The following is a 24716-nucleotide window of genomic DNA, read 5'->3' on the forward strand; positions in this document are numbered from 1 at the left end:
TTTTGGGTGTTTCTTATTCCTTTTTACAATATTTCTCTTTATTAATCTTATTATTATGTACTTAGGTAAAGGTTGTACTATTCTAGGACAAATACTAATATAAGTTATTGCTTATATATATATATATATATATATATATATATATATATATATATATATATATATATATATATATATATATATATATATATATATATATATATATATATATATATATATATATATATATATATATGTACATGTGTATATTTACTATGTGCAGTAATTTATATTATATATATTTTGCTTATGAGATGTCCTAACCTTGATTTTGCTATACGTATAGTATTATTTGAAATTAAATTTTTACTAGTTGTTATATTTATGTGGCAATTTTGTTTTCGATTAGAATATCGAAAATATCTACATTTATTTTCAATATTACATTGTTCTTTATCTCCCTTAATAACATTCAGATATTTTTATATGCCTTTCTCATGGTTGCTATATATTTATTTTTGTATTTTTCTTTTTTTTTAATACTTTATTAACTTTGAACACTTTTGATCTCAATTGTATTACTGTTTATATTATTGTATTTTTTAACACTTTTGATCAGCAGTATTTTAGATTAAATGAATTTTTTTCTATTTGTATTTTTGATTATATGCTTCTATATGTCCTTTATTAATTATAACTCTTCTTGGTTCCTCATAATCTTGTTAACCAGTGTAACTTGATACCAATATTGGTCCAGCTTTCAGTAGGAAATTGTATATTAACTATGCTCTTAGTTCTCATGATCATGAATTGAACATTGGCCATCTTAACTGTCAGAGTATTAGACCCTCATCTAGTTACTCTAAGATTGATGAATTGATTCATTATTTGATATGTTTGCTATAACTGAAACTTGGTTAAAACTTTTTTTTCCTCTACGGCTGTAGGTATATCTGGGTACACGGTCGTTCATAATGATCGACTTAATTCGAGGGGAGGAGGTGTAGCGATTTTTATATCTAAAAGATTGAAGTATAAAGTAGTATTTCAGATATCTGAATTGGGACTTTGTGAATCCCTTTTTATAGAAATGGATTACAGTGGCTCTAAAATATTATTTGGTGTTGTTTATTTACCTACGGGTGACATACTTTCCTTTGAAAACTTTCATTGTGGGTTATTCTTAAAATATGTCAATGTTATTGTCGTTGGGGATTTTAATTGCAATATGTTTGATGTTAGCAATTCGATGCATTTTCGAGCACTTTGTTTAAGGAATAACTTGTCAGTTCTTCATAATTCTAAACCATCGTATTTTGATGTAGCACATGGATCTACGTCTCTGATTGATTTCTGGTTAGTGAGTAATCCTTCGATGATGAGTTTTTGTGACCAGTTACAATGTGAGGTAATTTCGCACCATGCTTTTATTTCTGTGGATCGGCGATCTGAGCAATATATTGAGTATATTGCTCAGATCGTATATTGTGGATCGATTGGGAAGATATTCTATCTCTTTTGTCAGATTTCAATAATTCTAGCTATTTTACTGAATCTTTAGACGATAAATGTTCTCGCCTTTCTTCTCTTTTTGAATCTGTTATGACATTTTTACCTATTGTTAGGAAGAGAATTAGTAATAAAGACAATAATAGTTGGTTTGATTGTAAGGATATTGCCTATACTAAATCTCTCAGTATACTTGCTTATTGTTATTATAAGTCCTCCCGTTCTGCGACTAATAGGAAAATCTACTGCAAGTATCATAACAGAGCCAAGGATATTGTGCGAAAAATGAAAAGGAAATAGTTTTCAAAGCTTTTCTCTGGACTAGATACTAGGGGGATGTGGCGTATTCTTAAAGGTGCTGGTGTTCAGGATGATTGTGCAATTTTCGATGGAGATGTGAATCTAATTAATGATTATTTTGTTGGTATAGGTAACGGTGATATTCCTGAAGAGTTTAACATTAATTTCAGTTGGATGAACTTGAGGTGTTTGAGGTTTAGGAAGAGTGAAATCGCAGTCCATTGGTATCGACAATGGACTATTAAAGTTATCAAGTTGATCTTTCCCCATATATCTGGTTATATTCTTGATCTATTTAACCAAATTTTAACCACATCTGCTTTTCCATCTTGTTGGAAAATTCCTCGAGTTGTTCCAATCCCGAAGACCAAGGTATTTCATGGTTTGGACGATTTAAGGCCCATCTCTATTCTGCCATCGTTATCGAAGGTATTTGAGCACATTATTAAGGAACAGATTGTTGCATCCACGTTATCTATGTTATATGATGATCAATACGCGTTTCGTAAAGGTTATAGCACATCTTTGTTGCTACTCAATCTTACTGATCATATTAGGAGAAATATTAATGATGAGAATTGAAGTGTTCTAGTTTCCCTTGATCTCTCTAAAGCCTTCAATTCAATTTGTTTTGTTACATTAATAAATAAACTTAGGGATGAGTTTACCTTTTCTTTATCGGCATGTAAACTTATAGTATAAGTCTTATACTATCATATCTTAGAGGTAGATCTCAATTTGTTCAATATAATGGTCTTACTTCTTCTTTACGCCTTCTTTTTTCTGGAGTTCCTCAAGGCTCGGTTTTGGGGCCTCTCTTGTTTACTTTGTATATTAATGACCTCCCACGTTGTGTTGACTCTACTATGTATAAAACCTTTATTTTTGCTGATGACGTTTTTTTAACTTTTTAATAATAATGTTGAATTCAGCGATGTATTGCGTGAGAATATTAACTATAATCTACAGCGTGTTGCTGATTGGACTATGAATAATTCCTTGGTTGTTAACCCGTCTAAAACAAAGTCCGCCTTGTTTGGACCTTCAAGTATTTTTTTTTTCCCAATATGGAGATCAGTTTAGGGAATACTCGCATAGTTTTGGTCGAGCGTATAAGATGTTTAGGGGTGATTTTGGATAGCCGCCTTTCTTTCGAGAATCATATTGACAATTTGTTCTGCAAAGTTTCTGGTATTTTGCGTAAGATATACTCGATGAATTTATACTTACCTTTGCGTGTGAGATATAATTTGGCTCATTCTCTATTGTTTTCACAACTTTTATACTGCATTGAAGTTATGCTGGTACATCTGCCACCCTATTTAGGAGGATAAACCGAGTATCTAATATGATATTTCGTTTTGTGTATAATATTAAACGTTATGAGCATATTTCTTCCTTTGTAAACCTTTTCCTAGGTGTTGAATTTTGTTGCTAAATGTTTCATTTCTTTTAAATCTTTTAAATGGAAATGTATCATCCGATTTTCTTTTAAGTAAGATATTATTAAATGTTCCCCAACGCACATTACGATTTAATAACCCACTTTATGTTAAAACTTTTCGAACAAATTATGAAATGTCAGATCCGTTTAGGAGATTATGTTGTAATTTTAACGAAATGTTTAACTTTATAGATTTCAATTTAAATGTTGATTATATAAAACGAAATATTATTTTAAATTTGAACAATTAATAGTCTTTACATTAAGAAAATTGTATAATTTATTTAATACTCAGTCTGTAAGGATAATATCCATAGACTAAATAAATAAATAAATATCTTCATCTTTTTTGGAAAGGTCGTTTTTGGTCCGTATTGCGCGTTTGTGGAATGTTCACCTTACTCATTGCGTATTTTTTCTCATTCCAACAATGTATTTCGTTTAAAACTCGGAATAGAACGCTATTTAAAATCAGCCCAATCTGCCCATAAATAACGAAGATATGAGTAAAAATCCGAGACCACCTCTGAAAATTTCATCAAAAATTTACTTTTTTCGTGCATGCTTATACAAAACAATAAACAAACAAAAACAAAACACAGTATCAAACGGTAAATTTTTTTTATTATTTGTTATTGTAATTCTTGTTTATAAACACAAAGCAAAGAAGGAACATCACGTTACGTTGTTATTGGCTAGAAACATGAAATTAAATATGTAGAGCCTGGATTAGGCGAGAACACACTAAAGAGCACTTTTTGGTACTTTTTCGTTTTACAAAAGGTACTTTTTGAAATTTCTATAATATTGAACCTAGAAATATGAAATTTAGCATGTAGTGCCTTGACTAGGTAAGAACCTATAAAAGGGGACTTTTTGGTACTTTTTCGTTCTACAAAAGGTACTTTTTGAATTTTCTATAATATTGAACCTAGAAACATGAAATTTAGCATGTTGAACCTTAACTAGGTAAGAACCTATAAAAAGGGACTTTTTGGTACTTTTTCGTTCTACAAAAGGTACTTTTTGAATTTTCTATAATATTGAACCTAGAAACATGAAATTAAGTATGTAGAGCCCGGATTAGGCCAGAACACATAAAAGGGGACATTTTGGTACTTTTTCGTTCTACAAAAGGTACTTTTTGAATTTTCTATAATATTGAACCTAGAAACATGAAATTTAGCATGTAGGGCCTTGACTAGGTAAGAACCTATTAAAGGGGACTTTTTGGTACTTTTTCGTTCTACAAAAGGTACTTTTTGAATTTTCTATAATATTGAACCTAGAAACATGAAATTAAGTATGTAGAGCCTGGATTAGGCCAGAACACATAAAAGGGGACTTTTTGGTACTTTTTAGTTCTACAAAAGGTACTTTTTTTGAATTTTCTATAATATTGAACCTAGAAACATGAAATTTAGCATGTAGGGCCTTGACTAGGTAAGAACCTATAAAAGGGGATTTTTGGTACTTTTTCGTTCTACAAAAGGTACTCTTTGAATTTTCTATAATATTGAACCTATAAACATGAAATTAAATATGTACAGCCCCGATTAGGCCAGAACACATAAAAGGGGACTTTTTGGCACTTTTTCGTTCTACAAAAGGTACTTTTTTTGAATTTTCTATAATATTGAACCTAGAAACATGGTATTAAATATGTAGAGCCCGGATTAAGTGAGAACACATTAAAGGGCACTTTTTGCTACTTTTTCGTTCTACAAAAGGTACTTTTTGAATTTTCTATAATATTAAACCTAGAAACATGAAATTAAGTATGTAGACCCCGGATTAGGCCAGAACACATAAAAGTGGACTTTTTGATACTTTTTCGTTCTACAAAAGGTACCTTTTGAATTTTCTATAATATTGAACCTAGAAACATGAAATTTAGAATGTAGGGCCTTGACTAGGTAAGAACCCATTAAAGGGGACTTTTTGGTACTTTTTCGTTCTACAAAAGGTACTTTTTGAATTTTCTATAATATTGAACCTATAAACATGAAATTAAGTATGTAGAGCCCGAATTAGGCCAGAACACATAAAAGGGGCCTTTTTGGTACTTTTTCGTTCTACAAAAGGTACTTTTTGAATTTTCTATAATATTGAACATAGAAACATGAAATTTAGCATGTAGGGCCTTGACTAGGTAAGAACCTATTAAAGGGGACTTTTTGGTATTTTTTCGTTCTACAAAAGGTACTTTTTGAATTTTCTATAATATTGAACCTAGAAACATGAAATTAAGTATGCAGAGCCCGGATTAGGCCAGAACACATAAAAGGGGCCTTTTTGGTACTTTTTCGTTTACAAAAGGTACTTTTTGAATTTTCTATAATATTGAACCTAGAAACATGAAATTTAGCATGTAGGGCTTTGACTAGGTAAGAACCTATAAAAGGCGACTTTTTGGTACTTTTTCGTTCTACAAAAGGTACTTTTTGAATTTTCTATAATATTGAACTTAGAAACATGAAATTAAGTATGTTGAGCCCGGATTAGGCCAGAACAAAAAAAACGGGACTTTTTGGTACTTTTTCGTTCTACAAAAGGTACTTTTTGAATTTTCTATAATATTGAACCTAGAAATATGAAATTTAGCATGTAGGGCCTTGACTAGGTAAGAACCTATAAAAGGGAACTTTTTAGTACTTTTTCGTTTTACAAAAGGTACTTTTTGAAATTTCTATAATATTGAACCTAGAAATATGAAATTTAGCATGTAGTGCCTTGACTAGGTAAGAACCTATAAAAGGGGACTTTTTGGTACTTTTTCGTTCTACAAAAGGTACTTTTTGAATTTTCTATAATATTGAACCTAGAAACATGAAATTTAGCATGTTGAACCTTAACTAGGTAAGAACCTATAAAAAGGGACTTTTTGGTACTTTTTCGTTCTACAAAAGGTACTTTTTGAATTTTTTATAATATTGAACCTAGAAACATGAAATTTAGCATGTAGGGCCTTGACTAGGTAAGAACCCATTAAAGGGGACTTTTTGGTACTTTTTCGTTCTACAAAAGGTACTTTTTGAATTTTCTATAATATTGAACCTATAAACATGAAACTAAGTATGTAGAGCCCGGATTAGGCCAGAACACATAAAAGGGCCTTTTTGGTACTTTTTCGTTCTACAAAAGGTACTTTTTGAATTTTCTATAATATTGAACATAGAAACATGAAATTTAGCATGCAGGGCCTTGACTAGGTAAGAACCTATAAAAGGGAACTTTTTGGTACTTTTTCGTTTTACAAAAGGTACTTTTTGAAATTTCTATAATATTGAACCTAGAAATATGAAATTTGGCATGTAGTGCCTTGACTAGGTAAGAACCTATAAAAGGGGACTTGTTGGTACTTTTTCGTTCTACAAAAGGTACTTTTTGAATTTTCTATAATATTGAACCTAGAAACATGAAATTTAGCATGTTGAACCTTAACTAGGTAAGAACCTATAAAAAGGGACTTTTTGGTACTTTTTCGTTCTACAAAAGGTACTTTTTGAATTTTCTATAATATTGAACCTAGAAACATGAAATTAAGTATGTAGAGCCCGGATTAGGCCAGAACACATAAAAGGGGCCTTTTTGGTACTTTTTCGTTCTACAAAAGGTACTTTTTGAATTTTCTATAATATTGAACCTAGAAACATGAAATTTAGCATGTAGGGCCTTGACTAGGTAAGAACCTATAAAAGGCGACTTTTTGGTACTTTTTCGTTTTACAAAGGGTACTTTTTGAATTTTCTATAATATTGAACCTAGAAACATGAAATTAAGTATGTTGAGCCCGGATTAGGCCAGAACAAAAAAACGGAACTTTTTGGTACTTTTTCGTTTTACAAAAGGTACTTTTTGAAATTTCTATAATATTGAACCTAGAAATATGAAATTAAGCATGTAGAGCCCGGATTAAGTTAGAACGTATAAAATGGGATACAATTGGTATTTTTTGATTTTTTTGTAATAAAATTCGTACTGACTGTTTTTTAACACATCATGGTGAAGGGTATATAAGATTCGGCACAGCCGAATATAGAACTCTTACTTGTTTTTTTTCCCGTTTTCTTTAACAATTTTCTCTCTACTTAATAGGAAATATTGCTTGAATTTACCCTGGAGTAAAATTTTTATACGCACTCATGTTGGTTTTCTTTTTAAAATAAATATAAATGACAAATTTTTTTTTAGTACAGGATAACGTCCTTGTTGTTCAGACTGAGACCTGCATATCTGATGTGTAATGGTGCAATCCCAATATACTTACTTTAGTTATATGTACTTGTGTTTTATTTTATTTACCACATAAATAAACGATAGTATCAATACCTTTGCTTACCCATTAATTATACATTTATGATACATTGTAAATTATATAGTTAAAAGCTATTTTATGACTCTTATAAATTGTATAAATATTTTTATTTCTTTACATTTATTAAATAGTATTAATCAGTAATTGCTTCTGAATGGGACCTTATGTGTATTTGTTTATATTTGTAATTTTACTGGCTGGGGAGCCTGAATGAATAAATATATGTAACAAATTAATAAATGAATATTGAGCATATATTAACCTTTATAATATTTTTAAGGCGTATATTTTACTATGTAATATTGTTATTTGGGCCAAAGTGGCTTTATATTACTGAATAAATAAAAATAAATAAATAAATAAATGTCCATATAATCAGTAGGATAACAATAGTGTTCGCAAAAACATTATTACATTTTTCACTCCTTTTTTACGAAAATCAAATTTAATTTAATAATTTGTGGAATAGTTTACTTTTCAGGACGTAATATAATTAAAATATAAAGTATGAAATTTGTATCTTGCTGGAAAAATATGTTATACTAAAAATATTATAATTTTATGTTTTTGTGAACAGTTCTGGATGTCATTGTATATATGTATTATTGCATACCTATTTCTTCGTCCAGCCGGTTATTTCAACAATTTGTGTATAGCCCTTACCTTCTTTTTTTTTTTTGGACTCAAAATTAAAGGTTATTTAATGAGATTGTTTTAAAATTATAATAAAAAGCCTTAAATTTATTATTTGGACCGATATGTTTGCAAACTGGTCCTATTTTATGTCACACATTTTTATACAGCTTAAAATAAAATTAGTTAGTAAGTTATTGAAAAAAATAATGTTATTATATTCACAACAGATTAACAGAAATTTTCAGTTGGTTTTTCCAACTCAATTCTTCATAGGAAAGATTTAAAGGGCAAAACAAAACTTTCAAAGACCAGGAAGCTTTAGTTTAAGTAACATCACTGTATATAAAAGTCGTTATTGAATTCTAAGACGATCTAGCCATGTCCGTCCGTCTGTTAAAAGCATTATTCCCTTTAGGTAAGGTTTATTAGGTATGTATTGCGAACGGGCAATATCAACCCACGTGTTTACATACAAGTCGCTCTTTGAAATATTGTTTAAACCGCTATAAAAATTAAAATTAGGCAGAAAATATGCTGAAATTTTGAACATATTAGTTTAATGCACTCAGAAATTATTATGTAAAGTATTGGTGTATAATTTACTCTACACCTCATAGTACTCATTCTGAAAATGACTTTAACGCTCATAACTAGTTTGGAGACACCCACATATATATATATATATATATATATATATATATATATATATATATATATATATATATATATATATATATATATATATATATATATATAAGCTCATAACTACCTTTCACTTACATATAACTACCTTAAACGTATACGTTTATCAATGAAATTAGATACAAACTAGTTTTATAAGAACTAAAATACCTCTACTTAATTTTATATTTCTATCAATCGGACGATATTGGGTCAAACCGCCAATCAAGTTTCATGAGATCAAAACCCGTCATTCAGAAAGCAAATTCTCAATAAATCATTTTAGTATTATGATACAATTCTACAAAAATTATTTGTTTTAAAACATTCTTCTTAGAGGTCGATCCGTGACCAAATCCGAATTTAAGACCGTATTCTGATAATCACCCTTATATGCATAATAACATTTTCAAATAAATCTAATAAATGAGTGAATCGTAACAACGCATGTTTTTGATAATGGGTATATAACATTCAGCATAACTGAATATAATACTTTTATTTGTTTCCTAGAAATAGGAAGAGTATCTTAGAATGAACAAACCTTTAATTTTCAGTATGAACATCAGTACAGTTACATGTTCTTCATACAAACAGGGTCATCTTAACGTACATATCGCTCATTTACTACAAGCTTGTCACAACTTAAAATTGGAGAATTCGGAAATGACTACTACTAAATATGTCCCGTTCTAATGTCTTTCATAGAGTATTATCTATTTTCAAAAATGTAAATTATTTTCTGATTAAATGTGACTCGTGTTTTTCTTATATTTGATAAATAAAAATTTTGTTTATATTCAGATAAAAAACATTTTAACCACTTCTTTATATTTCAGGTTTTAATCAGATTACATTAGTTTACAACGATTTTGCTCATGGTATAAAACCTATATGGATTTCTTTATTTTGACCATCGAAGCCCAGAAAAAATATTTAAAAAAATGATGAATGAAATGATTCAAAAAACAAACAAGTCGCATAAGATCAGGGATATATTTTTATGTAAACACATACAAAAAAGTGAAACAGTTGTTTCCATATACATACTTTGTTATTGTTTTATACCAATCGTGTAAACACAAAAAATATAAATTATACGACTATTATTCTCTGTCATACGGATGGAATTTCATTTTACTTTTCATTAGATTTTACGTACGTAATGTGTGATCGTGTAAAGGGCCCTTAAATAGAACCCTTTGCTTATGTCTTGATGTATTTAGTAATAAACCAGAAGCAAATATGAACCATCATTTAACATAAAATGTATTTTAATAGAAGTTAATATTAATAGGAAGGGTTAACAACAATGTTAGTAGAAAGGGATAAATTATGGTTTTGTAAACCAATTAAAATTTTTGCAATGGAATATCGCATGTCTATCTGGTCGTGGTGCAAAAGCATCTTATTAATCAGCCCATATACACCGATCATAGAAACTATAATTTTTATGAGGATATAAAAGTAATAGAGTCTAAGTATAAATCATGCAATTACAGTTACTATCTACGATAAAAGCAAAAGAAAAAGAACAAAAAAGTTTACCATTGGATTGAATTGTTTTAACGATGGGTGTGGTATCCATGGCATGAACTAAAATATTTCAAAAAATATTATAAACAAATTAAAAAAAAAACAATTATTTTAATATCAAATGCAAACGAATTAAAAATGTTTATAAAAAGGATAGAAATTTAACGAAATAATAGCGAAATTTGGTTTAAAAACATAAACACTTACTATAGGTTACGACCAGTCCTGGTTTTGAGGGATAGAAAGGAAGGGGAATAGAGTATTTTAATGAGTTCGATTATTAAAATCAGAAACAGACTTAAACTATGTAATCATGGTAGTACAAACTGTTGTGAAACTACAGCTGTTGTGTTCAAGATTGAAAGATTTTTACATTTTTAATTACCTTCATTGCTGGCATAATCTAATGGCAAAGGCATATGATTGCTGGATTTTTTATCTATGTCATCCTGATTTTTGGACCTTAAAAACAGTACCGTAGCTACGATTACTAATACCAAAATAACTACAACGGCTACAGTAGCACCAGCGACCATGCGCATTTGAATATTGTCTTCGTAAACTAGATTGAATTAAAATATTTAAAAAGTCTTCAATCAAATTTATATATATATATATAAGATATGTACTACCTGAACTGACTCCTTGTTGGGTGTGAGCATATACAATATTGCTGTATGTTCCATAACCATTGAGAGTTTTGTAACGTACTTGTAATCCATATTCGGTGTTTTCATTAAGGTTTTCTATATGAGCTTTAGTTTCTTTAGTATTCAATGTGGTCTTGTTGATTGTATCAAAATCAGGCTTAGGAAACCATCGCACTTCATAAAATTCTATAGGAACATCACTTTGTACAGGTTTATCCCAAATCAAATCGATTTCATTGCTTGTTGTTGAAACTACTCGAACATTACTAACGGTTGATTGTATGGCCGACTCAGTAGTTGTGAAAACTATCTCAGCCCATTCTGTAGTTATCTGAGATAAATCAATATGCTGATTATTATTCGACGACGATGCCTTGTTTCCAATCACGACATCATCACTGCTTTTCGAAGTTTCGTCTTTGTCTAGATTACTAAACGATTCATTTGCATTTTTCTGCGTTTTTTCGTCAGCCGTTGCGTTTTCGATAATATATGACACACCATTCATAGAATGAATCTGAATAGTGTATGTTGTAACTGGCTCCAAATTGGTTAAGGTCAATTTAGTATCATTAAACGTATCTGCCGATGGTGTGAAAACAACATTGGAAGAGCATGAAGCGCAAACTACTTTATAAACAATGTCACTGCGATACTTTGAATTCTGATTATTATCAACAGTATGATCGCGTGCTGGTGTATTCCACGATAATATTGCACTGATGTGATCGACAAATAAGAGTGTAAGATTTGTTGGAGGACCCGGTGGTTTGTAACATGGCATATGTTTCCCATCACTAGGATGTCTAAAGAAACCTGATAAGCACTTGCAGTAGCCGGATGCTGCTTTCGAAGCGTTTGAATTTTGGGGGCATGGAATGCATTTACTGACTTCCACTGAGCGAAATGTGCCTATCGGACATTCTGTGTTTTAAAATATAAAATAAAAGCATAAAAACAATGGGTTTACTAAATACCGTCAATAATAATTTTAGCAGACATACCATTGCAACTTTTATTAGCCAAATCAGGTTCATATCCAACTTTGCAACGACAGCCGCCATTGAGTATTGTCCATTTTCCATCACCCTTACACAAATAAGTGGGCGGGATATATGGGTCGGCATTTTCTACACATGTTCCATTTTGCTTTTCAATGAGAGTTATTTCGCGACCAGTTGGAGTTTCATTGAAATGTGCCAAATTCTCTGTAACTGCTGGACATGTAATATAATAAACCTTGACAGCTAATACACTGATACACGCTCCTTGGTCACGAAAGGCAAAGTAAACACCCTTCTTAGTAACTGCGATACTTTTAACTTCGGTATTGATATCAACGTCACTGTTTTGATTGAAACGGCCTTCCCCAGCAGCAATACGTGCTATTAATTTATAGCTATCTGTTTGCCAGGGAGGTGGTTCACGCGTAGCAGCATCAAACTCATAATAAAGCAAACTGAATGTTTCCTTGCATGAAAGTGCATTTCCTATTAAATAAATATATTTTAATAAATCACTTTTAGATTAAATAACACTATGCGACAACAATGCATAGCTTGGATGTAATACCATATTTCTGAATGGTGGTTCCGAGTAAAATGAGAATTTATTTTAGAAATTTTCCAAACACTCCCAAAATCATGAGATTCATATAAAAACTCGCTTTTTATACTTTTACGCTTGTATTTATAAAAAAATCTTATTTTGCTTTTAATGCACTCAATAGTTAAAGCACACTTTAGCCTTAAAAACCATTAATAAAATTGTGATATTCATAAACAAATAATAAACGTATATTAGCTATTGTGCTGATTTATGTTTAAGTTGGCAGCACTGTACAATATGGCCGTCATTTTATGTGTTAGTGTTGCGTATAATTAGGATAAAATATTCGTTGATTCGGTTTTCTTAATTTCATATTTTTGTTTATAATAGATTTTTGACAATAAAAACAAACTTTTAAGAAAAATAAATATATATATGGCTTTAATAAATGTCTATTTAGTTCAGATGTATAAATATAACATATGATTTCTAATTATTATTAAAAGTATCCGAATAACGGATATTTTGCGACAAAATATACATCACTATGACACATTTTCTTATTTTTACTTATTTTCCTTGTAATTTTTGATAAATTTTTGCAAATATTGATAAATTTCTTTGATATTTGACTAATTTTAATGCCGGCGAATATATTTTGCATTAGTATAACACTAATCAATATAATTTACATGGTTAATTACTTTATGGCATTATATTTAACCAACAAACTTTGAAAAAGCCAAATCAAATGATTTTGTCCATCATTTGGTTGACAGACGGGCACTTCCAAATTGCCTAAAAATAGTGCTGGACAATTGGAATATTGTCAAATATTCATGCATTAATCCAATAATGCCTAGATTTGAGTTTTTTCCTCAAAATATACCTAATCGTTTAAAAATTTTCTGGGATTTTATTTACAAATTTGTAAACGTTAAAATTAGAATTTTTAGATTTTATTTTAAAAGAAACCATAATTAGTTTTCGCAATCAACCTAAAATTACCGGAAAAATCTTTATCTGAGAAAAAAATTGTTAAAAATCAACTTATTGTTGGCTTAAAGAAGGGTCGAGCCTACAATAAAATTCTTCTAATTGTCAATGGTTTATTGAAGGTGTTTTCAGCTATTTCACGTTTATAAATACGATTTTCAGGAATTTTGCCTAAAATTGTTTAATAAACCTAAAATAAGTTTTTATAAATACAGCCGTTAAACTTGGAAAATTGTGCAAAACTAAACTTAAAAATATGTTTGCTGATAAATGCACATATACATGTTTAAACATCATATTTGTATGTATGTCATTGTAAATTCCTTTTTATACCCTTCACCTTCCTGAGAAGGGTATATATAAGTTTGTCATTCGTTTGTAATTTTTATAGTAATATAGATAATTTTCCGACCCTATAAAGTAAATATATTCTGGATCCTTATAGATAGCGAAATCGATTTTGCCATGTCCGTCTGTCCGTCTGTCTGTGTGTATTTTGAAATCAGTTTTCAGAAGACCCCAGATATCTGCGAGATCCGAATTTTCAATAATTCTATCGGAAATACGGTCGAATAGAACGCTATTTAAAATCAGCCCAATCGGCCCATAAATAACGAAGATATTAGCAAAAATCCGAGACCGCCTCTGAAAATTTCATCAAAAATTTTCTTTTTTCGTGCATGCTTATACAAAACAATAAACAAACAAAAACAAAACACAGTATCAAACGGTAAATTTTTTTTTGTTATTTGTTATTGTAATTCTTGTTTATAAACACAAAGCAAAGAATGAACATCACGTTACGTTGTTATTGGCTAGAAACATCAAATTAAATATGTACAGTCTGGATTAGGCGAGAACACATTAAAGGGCACTTTTTGGTACTTTTTCGTTCTACAGAAGGTACTTTTTGAATTTTCTATAATATTAAACCTAGAAAAATGAAATTTAGCATGTAGTGCCTTGACTAGGTAAGAACCTATAAAAGGGGACTTTTTGGTACTTTTTCGTTCTACAAAAGGTACTTTTTGAATTTTCTATAATATTGAACCTAGAAACATGAAATTTAGCATGTTGGACCTTGACTAGGTAAGAACCTATAAAAGGGGACTTTTTGGTACTTTTTCGTTCTACAAAAGGTACTTTTTGAATTTTCTATAATATTGAACCTAGAAACATGAAATTAAGCATGTAGAGCTCGGATTAGGCCAGAACATATAAAAGGGGACTTTTTGGTACTTTTTCGTTTTACAAAAGGTACTTTTTGAATTTTTTATAATATTGAACCTAGAAACATGAAATTTAGCATGTAGGGCCTTGACTGGGTAAGAACCTATTAAAGGGGACTTTTTGGTACTTTTTCGTTCTACAAAAGGTACTTTTTGAATTTTCTATAATATTGAACCTAGAAACATAGTATTAAATATGTAGAGCCCGGATTAGACCAGAACACATAAAAGGGGACTTTTTGGTACTTTTTCGTTCTACAAAAGGTACTTTTTTTGAATTTTCTATAATATTAAACCTAGAAACATGAAATTAAGTATGTAGAGCCCGGATTAGGCCAGAACACATAAAAGTGGACTTTTTGGTACTTTTTCGTTCTACAAAAGGTACTTTTTGAATTTTCTATAATATTGAACCTAGAAACATGAAATTAAGCATGTAGAGCTCGGATTAGGCCAGAACATATAAAAGGGGACTTTTTGGTACTTTTTCGTTTTACAAAAGGTACTTTTTGAATTTTTTATAATATTGAACCTAGAAACATGAAATTTAGCATGTAGGGCCTTGACTGGGTAAGAACCTATTAAAGGGGACTTTTTGGTACTTTTTCGTTCTACAAAAGGTACTTTTTGAATTTTCTATAATATTGAACCTAGAAACATAGTATTAAATATGTAGAGCCCGGATTAGACCAGAACACATAAAAGGGGACTTTTTGGTACTTTTTCGTTCTACAAAAGGTACTTTTTTTGAATTTTCTATAATATTAAACCTAGAAACATGAAATTAAGTATGTAGAGCCCGGATTAGGCCAGAACACATAAAAGTGGACTTTTTGGTACTTTTTCGTTCTACAAAAGGTACTTTTTGAATTTTCTATAATATTGAACCTAGAAACATGAAATTTAACATGTAGGGCCTTGACTAGGTAAGAATTTATTAAGGGGGACTTTTTGGTACTTTTTCGTTCTACAAAAAGTACTTTTTGAATTTTCTATAATATTGAAACTAGAAACATGAAATTTAGCATGTAGGGCCTTGACTAGGTAAGAAGCTATAAAAGGGGACTTTTTGGTACTTTTTCGTTTTACAAAAGGTACTTTTTGAAATTTCTATATTATTGAACCTAGAAATATGAAATTAAGCATGCAGAGCCCGGATTAATTTAGAACGTATAAAATGGGATACAGTTGGTATTTTTTGTAATAAAATTCGTACTGACTGCTTTTTAACACATCATGGTGAAGGGTATATAAGATTCGGCACAGCCAGATATAGAACTCTTACTTGTTTTTTATAAATCCGTTGAGAAATTTGAAATCGGTTTATATTCAACTAATTTACTGATTTATAAATTCTTAAAGGTACAAAAACCGGTTTTACACCTTCATATCTCAAAATTTTGGAGGTCTTTAGAAAACTTCAAAAGCAGATTATTATTGTACTCTATAATACCTTTTAAGAAAATAGTATCACTTCCCAGGTATTTCTATTTTCGTTTATTTTGTCTTACTGTGTCATGTGTTTTTCTTTGTTTTTTAATGTATAACATGCCCAGTAAAAAATTTTTTCAGACATGTCTGATGTCAGAAATTTTCTGAAATAATTCTTATACTTTAGCAGAATTTTTAACGAATTTTTAAATTTTCTTCAGACATTTTACAGAATAATCGGCAAACTGTTTGTTAGATTTTTCTGCACATTTTCTGAAGTATTAAACGATTAACATTAGACTTGTCTGCACATTGTCGAAAGGAAATTTCAGTGTTACGACAATTATGATACTAATCTGCACATTGGCCGAGGACAATTTGTTTTTTTATTCCTATATTATTTTTTAGACATAAAGGAGAATAGTCTGTACATTTTCTGAAGTAAAATACAAAATGGCTTAAGAATTATATCCGATAAATCTGCATATAATCTGAAGAGAATTGTTTTTGTAACTTCAGACAATTAAGCGAATAATATAAATTTCCTTAGATATTTAACAGAATAATCTGCTAATTTTCTGATATTTTTTGCTCGGTCATTTTGTTCCCATTTTCTGTACTTTTGTAAGAAAACTTTGCGACAACTCTGCACATTATCTGAAGGAAATTTTGTTTTTTTTTAATAAAAATCATGCACAAACCTGTTTATATTTTGAAATTCGTCTACTGTACTTTAAAAGGGAATTTAATTTTTATTTTCTCAGTTGATCTTTGGAAATCAAGTAAACAACATCTGCATATGTGATGATTATTGTTTAAATTTCTTTAAACTTTGTTAATACACAAAAATTTGCAAAAAAAATTACATAATTTTTTATGGTTTAATTTTATAAATTTAAATAGATGTATATAATGAACTCTATTTTCGTATATAATATGTAAGTAGTATGGTTTAGTTTTAAAAATAATCTATAAGTTTCTATTATTTATTTAATTTAATTTTATTTCCAAATAAACCTAGCCTCTTGGCCATAATTGGTTACAAATTTCTACTTAAAAAATTATGTACCCTTAAGAAGTCAAAAAGGTAGCCTTATACCCAGTTCAACATAATAATACAATTCTTCATTTTAATGGGGAAAACAATGTGGCAGACTGTGGAAATCAACTGGTAGCAATCGGAAATTGCAGTACTACACTGACAACATCATTTTGCAAAAAGTTGGCTTATTCAACATGCGCACTAAAACTTCATTCTGGTGGTCACGCATACTGTACCACTCGGCCTTCCCATCTCGAACCTCTTACAATTATTGACGAGGGTGTTATCATTATCAATGACAACACTGTTACCATTAAAACAAGTGATGGTATCGAGAAGACTGTCACTGGCACATTTCTGCTTACTTTCAGTGATGAAGCAAAAATTAATCAGACCCAATACAGAAACCAAAAGAATATCACAAAAAAGTTACCAGGATCACCAGCATCCGCTCTTCTCAACATTACGAGTCATCAAACAATTTTGAGTTTGCCGTATCTTAAAAGATTGAACGAAGAAAACTTGCGGCATATTGAGACGATTAAAGAGAAGCTTATAACTGGACCTTTGTTGTCTACCTGTAGTATTTTTGGCATTTTAATTATCGGCTTTGCTTGTTTCAAATTGCACCAGAAGTTTAAGAAGACCCGCCAGCATCACGATATTCAATCTGCTATTGAAGATCTAAAGAAGTCCGGGGACGCCCTTCACTTAAACGAGGCAGGAGTTAAAACGAATTCAGTACATGTTGATAAGAATACAAAACATCAACAAGATCAAACTGCCTCTTCAGCTTATACTAATATATTGCTAAAGAATGACGAAATATAAGACATAAGACAACACAATAACCAGACGCTGACACGGCATAAACGGGTATATGGCTATTCGATATAACAACGTAGTTTCAGTTTTTTAGTTTAGTTATTATTAAGACTTGGAATAAATAAAATGTATTTTTGAGATACCAAATAAATTTATATTTTATTACTTATATATTCTGTAAAATGTCTAAAGGAAATTTAGAAATTCGTTATAAATTCTAATTCTAAGAATTATTTCATGTCTGAAAAAATTGTTTACTTGGTACACAGAAAAAAATATGCACAATTTTTTTCTTAACAATCGGTTGCTTAAATTTAATTTCGATTTTTATAAATATTTTTATTTGGGTTTATAAAGAATTTGTTTGATGTTCACACAGAAGGAAAATATTTTCTAACAAACACTTTATTGAAATAAATTTAACTTTCAGTAAATATTTTTACTGATTCAATAAATGTTTTTGTTTGAGTTTTATTTTTATGTCAGCATATGGAATACAACAATAAAACCAGTTTTGGAATGTACTAAAACGAATTGATATAATTCTTATTTGGTTTATAACATTTAATGTATAAGTGTTTCAGTTTTCACAGTACAAAATAATAGTTTCTAGAATTAGAAACGTTTTCTTAAAAATGTTGTAAGTATATATGTAATTTTTTTACTACTTTTAGTTTTAAATATTTTTTGTAAAATTTTTGTTAAAATTTAGTATATATTTTTTAACAAAATTTTTATAGATTCAATAAAAAATTTTCTTATTATTATTGCCAAAATACAATAAATAATTTAACTGTTTCAGATAACATATTTGCTTGAATTTCAGTACAAATACTAATAACTTGTGTTATTGTTTCAGTAAAATAATTGTTTGGAAATGTTGCGATTATTTATTAATGTTTTTCGTAAATAGTATATTATTTTAATAAGAAAAATCCTGAAATTTTTCAATAAAGAATTTACGAATTTGTGTACTTGATTTTACGAATTTCGTGATAGGTCCTATTTTAGTAAAAAAAATACTTGGCTTTATGAATTTTTTGTTTGATTTTGAATTCCATTTTTTTCTGTGTAGTTTGAAAGAGTAAATTTATTAAACATGAGTTAAAATAAAAAAAAATTGGGAGAGATTACGGAAAAAATCTTTCCTTAATATAACAATTTCTATTCTTTCATGTGTATCAATTCATTCATGTGTATCAATAAACTCCAAAGTTTTAAAGTCGGATTTTACTGAAGATAAAATTCTGATGTTAAAAATATTTATCTATATATATAAAAATTAATGTGTGTTTGTATGTATGTTTGTTTGTACTTTACAGACAGCTAAACGGCTGAACCGATTTCCTTGAAATTTTCAGAGTGTCTTCAGCTATGTCCGGAAGGAACTATAGGCTACCATTTGTTTTGGAATTTCAAGTAGGCGAGGTGCCACGACCACCTACAAAATAAGTATTAAAAGTCGCATATCTCAGAAATTGCAACAGCTAGAGTCCTCAAATTTTGTATGAACAACTTTGACATTCATATGAACACATGTTGACAAAATGGGCAGCACAGCTACAGTTGGCGTGGCACCTCCCATAAATTAGTATATCTGAGAAAATATATCAGCTAGAGTCCTCAAATTTTTTTGGAGCCTCTGTAGTATCGACATGAATATTTGGGACGGCCTACCAATAGGGGGCGTGGCATCTCCCACAGGAATTAAATACCAAAATTCGTTTATCTGGAAAACTATTGGAGTTATAATCTTAAAATTTTGCACGAAGACCTTTAACATCCATATGAATATTTGAGAGAAAAATGGGCGGACTTTCATAAGCTGTGCTTGGCACCTCCCATATGAATCTACCTATCTTCTATATATTAATGAGATGAGAAAGGTTTTTCCGGTTCCTCCTGGCGCATTAATGAAATAAAATCCTCCTTGTAAGAAATAATATATGTACATAAATATCATTAATTAATAAAATACTTTAAATATCAAACTTTCTTTGTCTTATAACTTTATGGTTTTGGATAGATAGGATATTAATAAAATTTTTATAAACAAAAAATGTATATCAATATATTTTGAAAATTTTTTATTTTATATCGACAGGAGTAGCAAAGCAGGCCGGGTTTTAGCTAGTTTATTTATATGTATAAATAAACCAAAAAAATATAAAGAAAATTTTTTCTTATTTTTCATAATTTTTTAAAGTTAAACTTTAACGGACCGGTTATTTAACCCTACTGCAATTGCTGTCCTTTAGACTAGCTACTGGGGGACACTTCACTCTGTCCTAGGACACGTCATTAGCTAGTAAAGTAACAAGTAAAAGAGCTAGTAATGTAACTGACTCCCAAGAACCCATTTGGACATTAACATCCATTGACTACTTTTGATTAGCTCTTGATAGTCTCATTGTAGGCTATAGAGTGACGATTGACTTCCTCGTAGTACAAGCCTATGTTAAAATGGTTAGTCAACTGGGTATTCTGGTGGCTAGGGGCCATCATAAGTGGCCCCTAGCCATTAGCTAGAGTACTATATTCGTCAATGCCGAATTTTAAATACCCTCCACCTGTAAGCTACTTTTTATGAAGACCCTTATAAATATTACTAGATACGTATTTAATAAATTGTGAAAGTTTAAATTGTGCTTCCGTGATGAGGGTGCTATCATTTAGAAATCATACATATATACCTTTTATGGAGATCTTCTATTGTCCAGGGACGAGGCCTATTGAAAATGGTTAAGATCGGACCTAGCCCCCATACAACTGAACCCCTGAATAGGGCTTGTAAAACTTGTAATCAAACTTCAGGTCTCAGTTTTGAAGATAATTCAATGAAATTTGGTACATGATCTTCTATGGTACCGGACACGAAGCCTATTGAAAATGGTTAACCTTGATTCATTATTTCATCTAGCCCCCATACAACTGAACCCGACGAATAGGACTTTTAAGTTATACAGATCTACGCTGGTAATATGATTTCTGTTCTTATATACATATGTGCAAAATTTCGTGGTGATACCGATATTTTTGCCGAAGTTATTAACGATAAATCTATTTCCGAGAATATGTACCTTTGTATGGGGGCTATGAGAATTTTTGAATCGATTGTTTTGAGTTTGAACATTTTTGATCACTGGGTAAAGAAAATAACGTGTGACAAAATGCATTCCATTAGGAAAAAAAACTTAATTTTTTTTTCGAGGTAGTCTGAAATTTATTTGCTTAGTATTAATGTGAGAGTGTTTGAAGCAGACAGACGGACAGACAGAAGGACACAGCTCATCAATCGACTCAGAATTTCATAAGGATCCAGAATATATATTCTTTGTTGGGACGCAGATGAATATTTCTTGGTGTTACACACGGAATGACAAACTTTTATGTACCCTCAATCACCACTGATGGTGGTGGAGGGTATAAAAAGGGTTAATCCATAAGTGTTCATACTTAATATAGAATTTTTTGTTTTATTTCTGTTATTCCTTTAATTATATATGTAGATCATTTGTTCACTCTATTTTAAATATCGGACTATATACGTTAAATTTCAGTAATTTTTGGTAAAGATGGCAGACAAATAAATATTAAAAATTTTGACTTTTGAACTCCACAGTTTATGGGCTAAGAATGTCCGATTTTAATAAAACTTCGGATATATATTTTATATTATCTGGACTATAATACTCTTATAGTAGTTTATTTAAAATGTGCAACAGTAAAGAATTAATACGTATTCTCTAAAATATTACAAAAAATGCGATTTTCCAGAAATCCGCCGAGTTCAAATCGAAGGTACAGCTAAACTGTAAGAAATATTATTTTTTTACTGTTTAATAGTCTTATCTAATGACCACAAATCCCCATGAGATCTCCTAAAAATTTTGAAATTTGTTTAACAAAGATTAAAAAAAACTGCAATTGGAGATTTGAAACTGCCGTTGAAAAAATCAAACTTTTTGACCATAGCTGAGAATAAGTTTGCGTTATTTTATAAGGGCCAAAACTAATATTCGTGTACAATTATGGATATATTTTAGGTAACAAAATGAGTTTTTTAGAATAAATCTCAAAAAATCCAAATTTGAGCAAAAACTGAAAAAAATTTATATTTTCCCCTTGTAAATGCACTTGAAAACTTCAGAGCCGTTGCGGCACCTGTTAACGTTATCCTATCAGCCTAATTTTTTGTATGAAATAGTTTTACAAAGAACAATTCTGGGGGGACGGTCAAAATTCACAACTTCGTTTTTTTTTTTGAGCACTCTAATGTATATAATATAGGTACGGTGACCATATTTTTTCACAAAATACAGAACAGGAGAAAATAAAATACACCGTCAAAATTTCAACTGTCAATAAAGTTTTAAACATTATTATATTGATTGTTAGAAAATAAAAAACTGTATTACATACAGAATTTTTTAATATTAATGTATTTGTTATGCGTTTTTATGTAAAACTGCAAAAATAACGAATTACTGAACAAATGCAGAACATTTTCAAGTTTCTTAGTAAATAATAGTTTATACAGGAAAAAAATAATAGAAACGATTCATTGTATTAGACTTGGACATTAAAACGTGTTTTTGCATTTCTTTTCGCGTATAATAACAGATAGCTGAAAAGTCCCATTTTTGAAATTTCTTAAATAAAATTAAGAAACAATGAAAGAAATTACGAAAAAGTTTTGGCTCCATCAGATACAGATAACGATAATTTAACATTTTTTTTTTTTTTGCCAAATTTCGAACAATATTCCAATATTTGGCAATTCCAACCGGAAGTTTAAGAAGGACTTTAATATCAAGGTATGTAGATGAACAGATAGAGTAATACTAAAATACATTGAATTGATCATTAAAAGTTCACTAAATGGTAATTTTTTAAAATTAACAAGTAAGAAATTTTAGTTGGGCGAGGACGCCATATAATACCCTATACCAGTTATGAGAATAAAATGTGATTTACTTTTCATAATAAATCATTTAAGTTGATTTGTACCTCGCCTCCGATATATTTAAACAATTCATGTTAACAAACTAGTTGTCTGAAGGACGCTTTTCTCCCAAACCACCCTATGAGTCGATCCTCATAAAATTTGGAGTTACACTAACTGTATTTCTAATAAATTTCATTGTGGCATTACTATTTTTAAAACTGTTTTCAACAGGCTTCGTTCCTGGTACAATAAAAGATCATATAACAAAATTCATTTAATAATCTTCAAAATAGCTAAATCGACTCAGAAAATAATTCTAAAGCTACATACGTTCACACCTATCAAATATTTGACCTTTTTTATAAAATATTTGTTGGCAATAATGTGAACACAAAAAATTTTTGGAGAGCAAACAAAATATAAGCAGTTTTTCGTGAAACATTTTTATTTGTCAACCTACAAATATTTTCCCAATGTGAACACAATGTGAACACCAAATACGAAACATTTTTGTTTAACGTTAAAAAAAAACCATGTATTTAATTGAAATTACAATAGTTTTTTACGATTTCATAGAAATTTCTGCCTAAAAACAAAAAATGTTTATTTCATAATGTGATTAAAATGAGTATTTCTGTTTTGACGTTTTGTTTGAAGAAACAAAGCCAAACACATTTCAATACAAATAGTGAAAATTTGTTTGCCCGGTGTTCACATTACAACAAATAATTTCATAAAACAATTGGCAGATAAAACAGTAAAAAAACACGATTTTGTTTGCAGAACAAACCAAGAAAAACAGTTAATGCGCAATCAAACCAAAAGCCAAAAATATATGTGTTTATATATTTATTCTAACATTTCATTTAATATTGCTTTTTAACAAAAGTTTACCACAACGGTTTGGAACGGTTTATAACGATTTAAAACAAAAGACAAGAGTGCTATATTCGGCTGTGCCGAATCTTATATACCCTTCACCATACTGTATTTAAAAATTCATTTTCCAGACTATATCATTATTATAGCAATAGCAAAACTAATGAACAACAACAACGCTAAACGAAATAAATACACAAAAAACAAACATACGAAATTCAATACACCAAGAAAACAAAAACAATATACACAAGGCAATGAAACACACAGCCATCCAAACATACGAAATTGAATGTACCAAGAAACAAAAACTATATACACAAGGCAATGAAACACACAGCCATCCAAACATACGAAACGAAATACTCAACAAGTTAGAGTGCTATATTCGGCTATGCCGAATCTTAAATACCCTCCACCAGCAAGCTACTTTTTATTGAAACCCATCTAACTATCTAATTTTTAGATAACTGATTTTGTCGAACTGATTTTGATTAGGTCCAGAAAAATTTAGAATGATTTATCTAAACACAGAACATACTTATGTCGAATTTTATCCGGATATAATAATTTAATAACGAATTAAGTGGTATTAAGTGATTTTCAAAAGTTAACCTTATATGGGAGCTAAGACAACTTATGGACCGGTCCGGAAAAAATTCCGTATAATGATTTATTTACATATATACAAAATACACATTTATGTCAAATTTTATACCTACCTATGTATAAAATGTGCGTTTAAGTAATTTTCAGAAATGCTCC

General features: G+C 29.8%; 1 protein-coding gene across 1 annotated transcript in view; it reads right to left on the minus strand.

The window, feature by feature from the left end:
* The window catches only part of LOC119603820 (ephrin type-B receptor 1-B), a 208674-nt gene that overhangs the window by 115724 nt on the left and 68234 nt on the right, over positions 1 to 24716 (minus strand). The window contains exons 3-7 of the mRNA XM_037956018.1: positions 12058 to 12543; positions 11036 to 11977; positions 10789 to 10965; positions 10611 to 10628; positions 10416 to 10463 (exon numbers count right to left, since the gene is read on the minus strand). Coding sequence (XP_037811946.1) covers positions 10416 to 10463; positions 10611 to 10628; positions 10789 to 10965; positions 11036 to 11977; positions 12058 to 12543 — 1671 coding nt within the window. The remainder of the gene's footprint in view (positions 1 to 10415; positions 10464 to 10610; positions 10629 to 10788; positions 10966 to 11035; positions 11978 to 12057; positions 12544 to 24716) is intronic.

The sequence above is a fragment of the Lucilia sericata genome, unplaced genomic scaffold (genome assembly GCF_015586225.1).
Source record: "Lucilia sericata isolate MDLA Ls3-8-SP2 unplaced genomic scaffold, ASM1558622v1 Contig000342F_arrow, whole genome shotgun sequence".
NCBI classification, from domain to species: domain Eukaryota; kingdom Metazoa; phylum Arthropoda; class Insecta; order Diptera; family Calliphoridae; genus Lucilia; species Lucilia sericata.